The sequence below is a fragment of the Urocitellus parryii genome, chromosome 15 (assembly GCF_045843805.1).
Source record: "Urocitellus parryii isolate mUroPar1 chromosome 15, mUroPar1.hap1, whole genome shotgun sequence".
NCBI classification, from domain to species: Eukaryota; Metazoa; Chordata; class Mammalia; order Rodentia; family Sciuridae; genus Urocitellus; species Urocitellus parryii.
In genome coordinates this window covers 191,497-202,724 of record NC_135545.1, presented here as the reverse complement: position 1 = coordinate 202,724, position 11,228 = coordinate 191,497, and the positions used below count along the sequence as shown (strand labels likewise).

Sequence of the window (11,228 nt, the reverse complement as noted above, 5' to 3'; positions counted from 1 at the left end):
CACTGGGGAGGGCACTGAGAAGCCCAGCAGGGCCAGAACAAAGGCAGGGGCGGGGACAAGCCCGCGGTCCCCAGCTTCGCCGCGATAAAGGCCACGTTGGCCTGGCGGCCAGCCCCGGAGACCTTGTCTCCAGCGCTCTGCAGAAAGCCGCAGACCATGGCGTTTCTTCGTGCCGAGTTCCTGCAGGGTCCCCTTTCCTCGGGTCCCGCTGCTCCCGAGATAGCTTTAGTCGCAAGCTCGCGCCTTGACCCGGAATCTTCCCCGCCAGATCCTGCTCCCCTCTGTGGGATTGCTCTCCTCCAGACCCTTTTTTTCTCCCAAGAAAATAATCGACACAGAACCTGCTTCTCTACCCACTCTATTTTTTTGGTACTGGGGAATGTACCCAGGGGCGCTTAACCCCTCAGTCACATCCCCAGCCTTTTTTGCATTTTATTTAGAAATAGTCTCACTGAGTTGCTTAGGGCCTCCCTAAATTGCTGAGGCTGGCTTTTAACTCAGGATCCTCCTGCCTCAGCCTCCAGAGCCGCTGGGATTGCAGGCAGGCACCACCACACCGGGCCCTCTCCTCACTTTAGAGGTTTAGTTGGCCCACATGGGAAAAAAGACATAGGGCTGGCTAAAACCCAAGGAGTCTTTGGGGTTTGGGCAGAACTTTACGAACTGGCCTGCATTTGACTGAGTGGATCTCCAGTTTCCAAAATTCAACAAAACTGAGGTTACAATTGCCTCCACCCCGAGGCAGAACCTAGCCAAACGCCCCTCCACCTGCGCCACACCCACTGCACGTTGGGCCCGCCCCCTCTCCAGAAGCAATGGGGACGTAGCGGCAGACGTCTCACCCCCAACCGAAGGGCGGGGATTGAGTGGAGGTATGCCATGCCCAAGCTCGAGAACGCAGCCCACCACCGCGCGTTCGGTGGGGACGTGGAGCTAGGCAGAAATCACGCTCCGCTAACGGTGCAGACGCCCTGCTCGCGAATTCAGTTGCGGCGGTGACGTCAAAGAAACCACGCCCCCTTCCAGGTCGTGCCGAAGTAGGGTTGGCCGTGGTGGGCCGACCCCGCGCGGGCGCGTGCGTACTCGCGGGCTTGCCCCCGGCGCCCGGCTTGAGCCCCGCCCCCGGGCGTTCGGCGCTCACCACGCGTGCGCGTCTGCGTCGGCGCCAGTTATTTCTGTCCCGCCCCCAAACCGCGGCTCTTTCTGCGAGCGGGCGCGCGGTCGAGCGGTTGTACGCGGAGCTGGTGGCGCGTGTCTCGGCGGTGGCTGAGGAGGCTTGAGTGGAGCCGTTGTGAGGTGATCAGGCAGCAGCCGGCCCTGCCTCACCAGCGCCCCGCACGCGGCCAGCGGCAGCCCCCAGAGACGCGTGGCGGCGCTCGGCCTCGCGGCGTCGGCGGCGGCCCAGCCGTTGGCGGCGAGTGGGTCTGCGCCTGCGCGGCGGGCCCCGCGCCCCTCCTCCCCCCTGGGCGCCCCCGGCGGCGTGTGAATGGCGGCCTCGGCGGCGGCGGCGGCCTCAGCGGCCGCGGCCTCGGCTGCCTCGGGCAGTCCTGGCCCAGGCGAAGGCTCGGCGGGCGGCGAGAAGCGCTCCTCCGCCTCTTCGGCCTCGGCCTCGGCCTCGGCCTCTGCGTCCTCGCCTGCGGGGGGCGGTGGCGAAGCTCTGGAGCTGCTGGAGCACTGCGGCGTGTGCCGGGAGCGCCTGCGTCCGGAGAGGGAGCCGCGACTGCTCCCCTGCTTGCACTCGGCCTGTAGTGCCTGCCTCGGGCCCGCAGCGCCGGCCGCCCCCAATAGCTCGGGGGATGGCGGCGCCGCGGGCGACGGCGCCGGTGAGTACCGGGTGGCGGGGCGCCCCTCCCCCTCCCCGCCACCCCTGATCCGGACGCGCCGCCGAGACCCTGGACTGCGCCTGTGCGAGCGTGCCGGGGCCGCGACAGGGTTGTGGGCCTTCGTGGTAACAGTGGGCCCTGAGAGGGGCGTCTGACTGGAGTTGGAGGCAATCTGGCTCCGGGAGTGGAGGGTCGCTTCCGCTGGAGAATGGGGGTTCAGCCTAGGTGCAAGCGATCGTCGTTCTCAAATCCCTGCCTCTCCGCCTTTCACAGTGGTGGACTGTCCGGTGTGCAAGCAACAGTGCTTCTCCAAAGACATCGTGGAGAATTACTTCATGCGGGATAGTGGCAGCAAGGCTTCCTCCGATGCCCAGGATGCGAACCAGGTGCGTTCTGCTTTAGAGGAACCTAGTACCAGCTCCAGTTGTTACTTTCTAGGTAATATCACAGCCCTGGTGGGTTGCCTAGGTTGAGGAACGGACCCACCATATTCTCGCGATGTATTTCCTGGGAGGTAAACCCGGATCTATCGGGTTGTCCTGCCTTTGTGATCCTGTCTTTTCCCTGACAGTGCTGCACTAGCTGTGAGGATAATGCTCCAGCCACCAGCTACTGTGTGGAGTGCTCGGAGCCACTCTGTGAGACATGTGTGGAGGCTCACCAGCGGGTGAAGTACACCAAGGACCACACTGTGCGCTCTACTGGTATGTGGTGGGGTTGTATGTATGTCTTTAGTTGCTTCTAGTGCTGGTTTTCATCTGGAGGTGGGTTCTAGGGTGGTACCTTCCAAAAAGCCTGAGGGCAGAACTCCCTAGGCTCTGGTTTGCAATCTCTCTGGGGGCCTAGGTGGAAGGAAAAAAAAGGCCATGGGTAGGGGAGGCATAGGGGCCCTCAGCTACAGGGGTACCGAGGATTCAAGAAGGTCTTCTTGGAAGCACTCTGTTAGAGAGGGCCCAGGTTGGTGAAGGGCTGAACATAGGGTTTTGGGCTCCCTGGCACTTAGCTTTAGACTTGGACTGGGGAAAGTGGGGTTTCTGGACCATCATTGATGGTAGTACTGGAATATGTCAGCTGTTGAGGCTGACGTATCCTACCTAAAGCTTAGTTATGTATTTGTAGGTTTTTGTGAGTATGTGGGTTTGGGTTGGAAAGGGGTTTGTGTGATAGTGGAGTTTGATAGCTGTGGATCCTGAGGAGCTGAACTGGGAGGAATGGGCAGGGTTCTGCAAAGGTCCTAGCTTTCAGGTTCTTGGCCAATGTTGATGGAGGTGGGCTGCACAGAAGCCTAGGTCTGATTGATCTCTGTTATGTGCTACATAATTTAGGCCAGATCAGTATAGTTAGGACTTGATTACTGTTGAGCAGGAAAGAGACTGATGTGTCTGATTTTGTAATGGGGAGACTGGTGTGGGAGTTATTGGCTTGTTGGTTTTTAGTGGTATTACTCTTAACACCAGTACCCTGCCCCACATTCTGAGAGTCCCAGTGTAACATTTTATCTTTGAGAAGTTCAGCTGGGTATCCTAAGGGTCTTTCATTTGTAAGGAATTCTTTTTGTTAGGGAAGAGGGAGGACAACAATGAAAGAGGAGAAAGGTAGCCAATTGGAAGATGGTTTGTAGGTGGGCAGAACACTGAACAATCACCCGGGTAAGTTTCAAGTAGAGAGAGTAATGAGTTCTCTATTGATGAGCTGTCATCTTTTTTTTTTTTACGTGTTAATTTGTGGTACTGAGAATGAACCCAGTGCCCCACACATGCCAGGCAAGTGCGCTGCTGCTGAGCCCCATCCCCAGCCACTTATTTGTTTGCAAATAAATAATGTAAAATAATAAATATTTAATTTTGAGTTGTAGATGGACACAATATCTTTAGTTTTACGTGGTGCTGAGGATCGAATCTAGTGCCCCATGCATGCCAGGCATGAGCTCTACCTCAGAGTCACAATCTCGGCCTTTATTTATTTTAATGTGCTGAGAATTGAACCCAGTGCATCACATACCAGGCAAGCACTCCACCACTGAGCCACAACCCCAGCCCTGACAGGCTGTCATCATTAATTTTTTATTGTCACTCATGGAAGCTAATAGAAATGGAGTTTTTTCTTGAGCAAGCTGGGGGAGATTGTTTGGGGAGCAAGGAGCAACCACTGCCATGTGCCATCTAGGCTTTCTCAATAGAATAGACAGGAAATATCCCAAGCTCTGTCTACTGGCCCAGTTAGAATTGGCCAAGAGTAGGGTCCAGCCTCATGGTTCTTAACTTCTCAGGGCCGGCCAAGTCTCGGGATGGTGAACGTACTGTGTATTGCAATGTGCATAAGCATGAACCCCTTGTGCTGTTCTGTGAGAGCTGTGATACCCTCACCTGCCGGGACTGCCAGCTCAACGCCCACAAGGACCACCAGTGAGTCCCAGAGCACAGCGGGTGGGTGGATGCCACTTCTTCTTGGGCTCAGCATTCAGGTAAACCTTTTTTGCTCTCAGGTACCAGTTCCTGGAGGATGCAGTGAGGAACCAGCGCAAGCTCCTGGCCTCATTGGTGAAGCGCCTTGGGGACAAACATGCCACATTGCAGAAGAGCACCAAGGAGGTTCGCAGCTCGTAAGTGTGGATGTGAGAGGTGTGGGGAACCCTGGGTAAGACACTTCCCAGCTTGACCTACCTTGTCCTCTAGGATCCGCCAGGTATCTGATGTGCAGAAGCGTGTGCAGGTGGATGTCAAGATGGCCATCCTGCAGATCATGAAGGAGCTTAACAAGCGTGGCCGTGTGCTGGTCAATGATGCCCAGGTAAACCTTGTGCAGGTGGAGGAGTACCTGGGTACCCACTGCTTTCCTTGCTGACCTTGTTCCCTTTTACCCACAGAAAGTGACTGAAGGGCAGCAGGAGCGTCTGGAGAGGCAGCACTGGACCATGACCAAGATCCAGAAGCATCAGGAGCATATCCTGCGCTTTGCCTCTTGGGCTTTGGAAAGTGACAACAACACAGCTCTACTGCTTTCTAAGAAGCTGGTGTGTGGTGGTGGTCTACAGTGGGGTGGACCCCTGCACTCTGGGGTTCTATTTGTTGTCCAGTGTTAATGTCCCACTTACTTGTCCCACCAGATCTATTTTCAGTTGCACCGAGCCCTCAAGATGATTGTGGATCCCGTGGAGCCACACGGTGAGATGAAGTTTCAGTGGGACCTCAACGCCTGGACCAAGAGTGCCGAGGCATTTGGTGGGTTCCAGTTTTTGCCCTTGTTCTACTTTGGTGCCACCCTAGAGACTCTGTACCTACTTAGCTTTTTCTTTTCTTCAGGCAAGATTGTGGCTGAGCGTCCTGGTAGCAATTCCACGGGCCCTGCGCCCATGGCTCCTCCAAGAGCTCCAGGGCCTCTGAGCAAGCAAGGCTCTGGTAGTGGCCAGGTGAGCAGGGGAGAGGACCCAGGGAGAGGCAGGGCATAGGGTCGAACTGAGACTGAGGTCCTCTTGCTCTGCTCTGTTGCAGCCAATGGAGGTACAGGAAGGTTATGGCTTTGGGTCAGGTGAGTGATCTTTCTGGGGGCAGGGTGAGAGGACACGATAATGCCCTGTGTCTACCCCTTTGTCATCTTCATATTTGTGTTCTCAATAGATGATCCCTATTCAAGTGCAGAACCACATGTATCAGGCATGAAGCGGTGAGTGGCTGTCCTTAGTAGGGTGGGTGAGGGATAGGGACAAGTGGATGCTTAAGCCAAGGTCTACTTACAGAGCCCGCTCAGGTGAGGGTGAGGTGAGCGGCCTCATGCGGAAGGTGCCACGGGTGAGCCTCGAACGCCTGGACCTGGACCTTACAGCTGATAGCCAGCCACCCGTCTTCAAGGTCTTTCCAGGCAGCACCACTGAGGACTACAACCTCATAGTTATTGAACGTGGTGCTGCTGCAGCGGCTGCTGGTCAACCAGGGAGCATGCCTCCAGGAGCCCCTGGTGCACCGCCCCTGCCTGGCATGGCTATTGTTAAGGTGAGCTTGTCCCAAGGGACCATTGGAAGGTGGCATTTGGTCACCGGGGTCTGGCTGGTTTTTCTCTTGAACACCCTTCACTGCCTTGTAGGAGGAAGAGACGGAGGCTGCTATTGGAGCCCCTCCTGCTGCCACTGAGGGCCCTGAGACCAAGCCTGTGCTGATGGCTCTGGCTGAGGGCTCTGGCACTGAAGGTCCCCGCTTGGCCTCACCTAGTGGCAGCACCAGCTCAGGCCTAGAGGTGGTGGCTCCAGAGGGTACTTCAGCCCCAGCTGGTGGCCCAGGTACCCTGGATGACAGTGCCACCATTTGCCGTGTATGCCAGAAGCCAGGTGACTTGGTCATGTGCAACCAGTGCGAGTTTTGCTTCCATCTGGACTGCCACCTGCCTGCCTTGCAGGATGTGCCAGGGTGTGTATGAGGCTGGGTGGGGTCTGAGTAAGGCATGATAACTGGGCAGGTTCCTGTGAATTCCCTCCTTTTCACCCCAGGGAGGAGTGGAGTTGCTCCCTCTGCCATGTGCTCCCTGACCTGAAGGAGGAGGATGGCAGCCTTAGCCTGGATGGTGCCGACAACACTGGCGTGGTTGCTAAGCTCTCACCAGCCAACCAGAGGGTAAGGGCTGAGCTACTGAGCTATGGTTGGCACAGTGGGTTTGATCTTCCTGTGTTCTATATTATAGCTCTGACATCTATTGTAGAAATGTGAGCGTGTCCTCCTGGCACTATTCTGCCATGAGCCCTGCCGCCCCCTGCACCAGCTGGCTACCGATTCTACTTTCTCTCTGGTATGTTGACTCCTAGGGTCTAAGAGTAGAGGTGGAGTATGCTGGATTTCCACTGTCAAAGGTCAGAGGTGTATGTTGTCTCTTGCCTGTAGGAGCAACCTGGTGGCACCCTGGACCTGACCTTGATTCGTGCTCGCCTCCAGGAGAAATTGTCACCCCCTTACAGCTCCCCCCAAGAGTTTGCCCAGGATGTGGGTCGCATGTTCAAGCAGTTCAACAAGTTGACAGAGGTGAGCCTGTAGAATGAGGGCATGGGTGTGGGGGAAGTGGGAGGAGGAAGTCAGGGACTACCCACCCATTGTGCACTCTTGCCTGTCCCAGGACAAGGCGGATGTGCAGTCCATCATCGGTCTGCAGCGCTTCTTCGAGACGCGCATGAATGAGGCCTTCGGTGACACCAAGTTTTCTGCTGTGCTGGTGGAGCCCCCGCCGCTGAGCCTGCCCAGTGCTGGCCTAAGTTCCCAGGAGCTGTCTGGAGGCCCTGGTGATGGCCCCTGAAGCTGGGGCCCTTATGGCCTGGCCAGCCCAGCTCTGATCTGTCCTGTTAACCCCATCCCTATCCCAACCCTGGTGGCCTAACTCCTACTCCTTGGTGGCCCCATCCCCAGTCCCTCACAAAAAATGGTTTTTACTTCTATGGATTTAATAAAAACTTCACCAGTTCCTCAGGCCTTGGCTGATTGGGGGCTATAGTCCTGGGGCCTGGTCTCTGCCTGCATATACTCCTTACTTCCATCAAGCACTTTGCTCCCAGGGCCTGAATTGGGTGTGGTGAAGAACATCCCTCAGGCTTTTCTTGGCATTGGCTGAAGAGGTCATATGTACAGGGTGTGGATATACACTAGTGTCTGACAAGGGCTGCAGGCCTGGGGCAGCTTGCTTCTGAGTACTTTTGAGCTTATAGCCATTGTCAATTGGGGTTCCATAGCCAACCTGGTGTGTTGAGATTTCCAGTGTGTCCCAGTTTTTTCTTTTGCTTAGCCTCTTGACACTAGTCCTAAGACTCAAGCTACTCTCTGGGTGCATTCCAGTGGAGCCCACTGTCTATAGTTCTCATCAAGCCACTTCCAGGTCAAACCTTATTGGGTGTTACACTGTTTAGGGAGTTTGCCATTGGGTCAGAGACAGCAGGGACCCCAAATCCCTGAGTATGCCAGGTCAGCTGCTTGTCCAACCTTGTGCCAAACCCCAACCAGTATGGAATTTGGGTCCCAAGGACATAGGCCTAACCCCATGTGAGGCTACTCACACAGGTTTAAGTGTCCAATTTTATTACAGAGGGCATAGTAAAGACCCTGGGTGTCTGTTCTGGACATCCCCCTTGGCAGTGGGATCTGTCAGTCCCTTCTTAGGTTCTTGAGTCTCTCTTCCAGATCTGCGTCTGCATCAGCCAGGGCTGAAGCTGTGGCCTCTGCCTTCTTCCCACCAGCAGCCACACTCAGTGAGCCTCCAGTGGAGGGGAGATCTGAAAAGGGGAAGAGTTAGGGTTAGAGTAGGGAGAATGGCCAAGGGCTGTGGGTGGGAAATCTTGAGGGTTTGCAGCACTCACTTGACAGTTCATCTGTCAGGCTTAGTCCCAGCTCATCCAGGACCTGGGACACAACAGCATCACTAGGGGAAGAGGAGGAACTTGTTGAGAACCACGCACAGGTTGAGGATCAGGAAAACATCCCCACCTTAAAAACCCAGTTCCCCACACCTCTCCTCTTCATCCTCCTCGTCCCCCATGGCATCATCAATGGCATCATTCATCATCTCCTCCTTCATGTCCATGATCTCTGCCTGCCGCTCAAACTCCATCATGATCTTCTGGATCTGGGGCAATTTCAGCTGGAAGTAGGTAGGGTGACTGGGGTCAGTGGGGTCAGTGGGGGTGGGGTGGAAAGAGAAATTGGGAAAGAAATACCTGTCTGTTCATGGTGCCCATGGCCTTGGTAACACCCTTCATGGCTTGTGCCATTGAGTTGTTCGACTTCAATGTCTGTATCTTGAGGGACACAGCCTGGATATTGGCGCGCATCAACACAAACTTGCGTACATAGCGCCTGGTACGCACCAAGTCTTTTGCCATGATGCGCACAGCATCCTGCGGAATAGGGGAGTTATCAAAGATGAGGTCATGAAATTATGTTTTAATATTGGGGTCTCCAAAGATCTTTATGTGGCTAAAAAGAGTCACTTTTTTTAACCAGGGATTTAAACCTGGGGGCCTTTATCACTGAGGTACATCCCTAGCCCTCTTTAATGTTTTTTTTTTTTTTTGAAGCTTTTTTTTTAAAGCAGGGGCTAGATATCAGGGATTGAACTGGGAGGCAGGGTAGGAGCCACATCTCTAGTCCTTTTTTGCATTTTATTTAGAGATAGGGTCTGAATTGCATAATGCTCACTTTTGCTGAGGCTGGCTTTGAACTCATGATCCACCTACCTCGGCCTCTTGAGCTGCTGGGATTATAGGCATGCATTACCATGCCCAGCTTACCCTTCTATCATGTAAGGTCTTCCTGATCCCTAAATGTTTGAAGGCAGGCCCAGACTTCCTTTAATTCACTCTACACAAAGAATCTGCCTCATTGCTGGGGATGGAGCCCTCACAGAGTGCTTGCCTACTAGCACACACAAGGCTTGGATCCCTACCAGGGCAAAAATAACCTGCATAGCCAATTGTAGTGGTGCACAACTGTAATCCCAGCACTAAGGAGGCTGAGGCAGTAGGATTGCAAGTTTGAGGCCAACTGCAGCAATTTGACAAGACCCTGTCTCAAAGGACTGGGGATGTAGCAGCTCAGTGATCAAAGTGACCCTGGGTTTAATTCTCAGTGCACAACAAAACATCAAAAACTCTTGCCTCTTTCACTTAAAGCCTACAGCGAAGGCTGTGTCCTGAAATACACCAAGCCAAACATAGTGGTGCACATCTGTAATCCCATTGACTTGGAAGGTCAAGGCTGAAGGATCCCAAGTTTGAGGCTAGCCTCAGCAAGTTAGCTAGAACCGGTCTCAAAACACCTCTAAGTTTGATTCTCAAGTACTACAAAACTAAGACTAAACATCTTCCTCGTGCTTCCCAGGAAACAGCAGCTGCTTTACAGCTGCTCAGAAACAGTCACCCCTCAAAGGCTCTGCTCCCTTCTTAGTGCTCTCCCTACTAGTTAACTTCCTTTCTTTTGGCCAAATATTACTCTTGTGCTCTACCCTTCATAGAGCTAATTCTGAGCAGTCTGGCCCCCAGTTTGCTAAGGCTCTCCAATGTGTGCTGGATACACTCCCTTGCCAGATCTGAAGACCTACTCATTGTTCACACTTCGGCTGACAACACTTGCATAGATAAGACTTTTCCAGATCCCCAAACTAAGGGAGCCCTCTTCATCCTTTACTCAGCATTCCTTAAAGGACTTGTTTTCTGGTGTCCTGTCTTGTCCATCACAACAGTATCTGGCTGAGAGCTGGCATTTTGCCCCTGATCATTGGCACTTACCATCTGGCCCTGCTTGGCCATCTTTTTGATATCTGCAATGATTTTCTTCTCCTGGGTCTCTAGTTTCTGTCTCTCCCGGTCCAGCTCCCGCATGGCGCGGTTCAGGGCCCGCTGGTTCTGCCGCAGTAGCTCCTCTGGTGTCTTCCGGCGCCCAAACAACAGGTCCATGGTGGTTGGAGCCCGCTGGCAGGCCTGGGACAGATGTGAGGGGCAGCTGTAGGGTTGTTGTGCCCAGAAGGAGGGCAAGAGGCAGAACAGGCTCACATAGGGAGACTGGAGTGAGGACAGGAGGTGTGAACAAAGCCTCAGAGATAGGAGCTTTAGAATGCCCCTCAGGGACAGTCAGCAATTCAGGGTGTGGAAGTTTGGGCTCCCCTTTCAGGCGCAGGGGTGTGGCCTGGGGTTTTCCACGGACTGAGACTGGAAATGGGTGAATGGGTATGCCGGGATAAGAAGGACGCTGAGCACAAGAGGGCAGGATGGGTGAAAGCCCCGAACAAGGTGGATCTGGAGGCTCTGAGGGTGGACAATGGCACCAGGATTGGGGTTCCCGACTGCTGAGGAAACTCCGGAGGGCAGTCGGAAGCACTGGCACCCTGTACACCGAGGGCCGGGTCTGGAACGTCGGGGGCCCCGTCGCAACGAGGGCAAGGCGGTGTGTGTGGGGGGCCCAGATGACGAGGACTGGGTCCCAGGGAGGAGCCTGACCCTGGACACCTAAGCCTAGAGAAACCTTCGTACACCGCCACCCACCCGGGACCTGCGGCCCAGCAGGAGCCACTCACCGGAGCTGGCACAGGGACTTGCTTCCGCTTCCGGGTCACGCGCCTCTTGCTCAGATCCCTGGCGTGCCCACTAACGAAGGCCTCTCGGTTCTGTCGTCTCCGCCGCCGCCGCCGTTTCCGGATTAAACGACTTGACGTCACAGGCCCCACCCACACCCGGAATGCTGGGAAGTAGCTGGCGCGCACGCGCAGTAAGACAGGCCGGCGCCCAAGCGCCTGCGCACCAGTTCCCGTGTCTTTGCCAAAGGTCCGAGGGCGTTCCCTGGGTCAGAGTCCCGCCCTAGTGAACCGAGCTAGGGCGCGGGTTGCGTCGGCAGCCGAGAAGTGCATCTCTGGGTGCCTTCAGTCTAGACATTCTGGAGGGCCCCC

The 11,228-nt window shown here is 55.1% G+C and overlaps 2 protein-coding genes across 3 annotated transcripts; one reads left to right on the top strand and one right to left on the bottom strand.

The window, feature by feature from the left end:
* The first annotated feature begins 1,399 nt into the window (after positions 1 to 1,399).
* Trim28 (tripartite motif containing 28) lies at positions 1,400 to 7,263 on the top strand. The gene is made up of 17 exons (XM_026379715.2): positions 1,400 to 1,823; positions 2,097 to 2,209; positions 2,395 to 2,527; positions 4,093 to 4,228; positions 4,309 to 4,425; positions 4,499 to 4,613; positions 4,690 to 4,836; positions 4,930 to 5,044; positions 5,126 to 5,232; positions 5,315 to 5,351; positions 5,441 to 5,486; positions 5,560 to 5,812; positions 5,904 to 6,223; positions 6,304 to 6,427; positions 6,513 to 6,599; positions 6,692 to 6,829; positions 6,921 to 7,263. Exons 1-17 carry the CDS (start codon positions 1,487 to 1,489, stop codon positions 7,095 to 7,097), a joined length of 2,502 nt encoding a protein of 833 aa, XP_026235500.2. The 5' UTR covers positions 1,400 to 1,486; the 3' UTR covers positions 7,098 to 7,263.
* Positions 7,264 to 7,851: 588 nt separating this feature from the next.
* Chmp2a (charged multivesicular body protein 2A) lies at positions 7,852 to 10,996 on the bottom strand. Of its 2 annotated transcripts, none has more exons than XM_026379768.2 (6): positions 10,860 to 10,996; positions 10,075 to 10,266; positions 8,506 to 8,685; positions 8,299 to 8,429; positions 8,149 to 8,210; positions 7,852 to 8,064 (listed from the first exon to the last, which is right to left on the bottom strand). In XM_026379768.2, the coding sequence occupies exons 2-6, from the start codon at positions 10,240 to 10,242 to the stop codon at positions 7,937 to 7,939; spliced, it is 669 nt and encodes a 222-aa protein (XP_026235553.1). In that variant the 5' UTR covers positions 10,243 to 10,266; positions 10,860 to 10,996; the 3' UTR covers positions 7,852 to 7,936. The 2 variants fall into 2 exon arrangements, with proteins under 2 accessions (XP_026235553.1, XP_026235554.1); XM_026379769.2 differs by lacking the exon at positions 10,860 to 10,996 and adding an exon at positions 10,828 to 10,851.
* Positions 10,997 to 11,228: the final 232 nt, after the last annotated feature.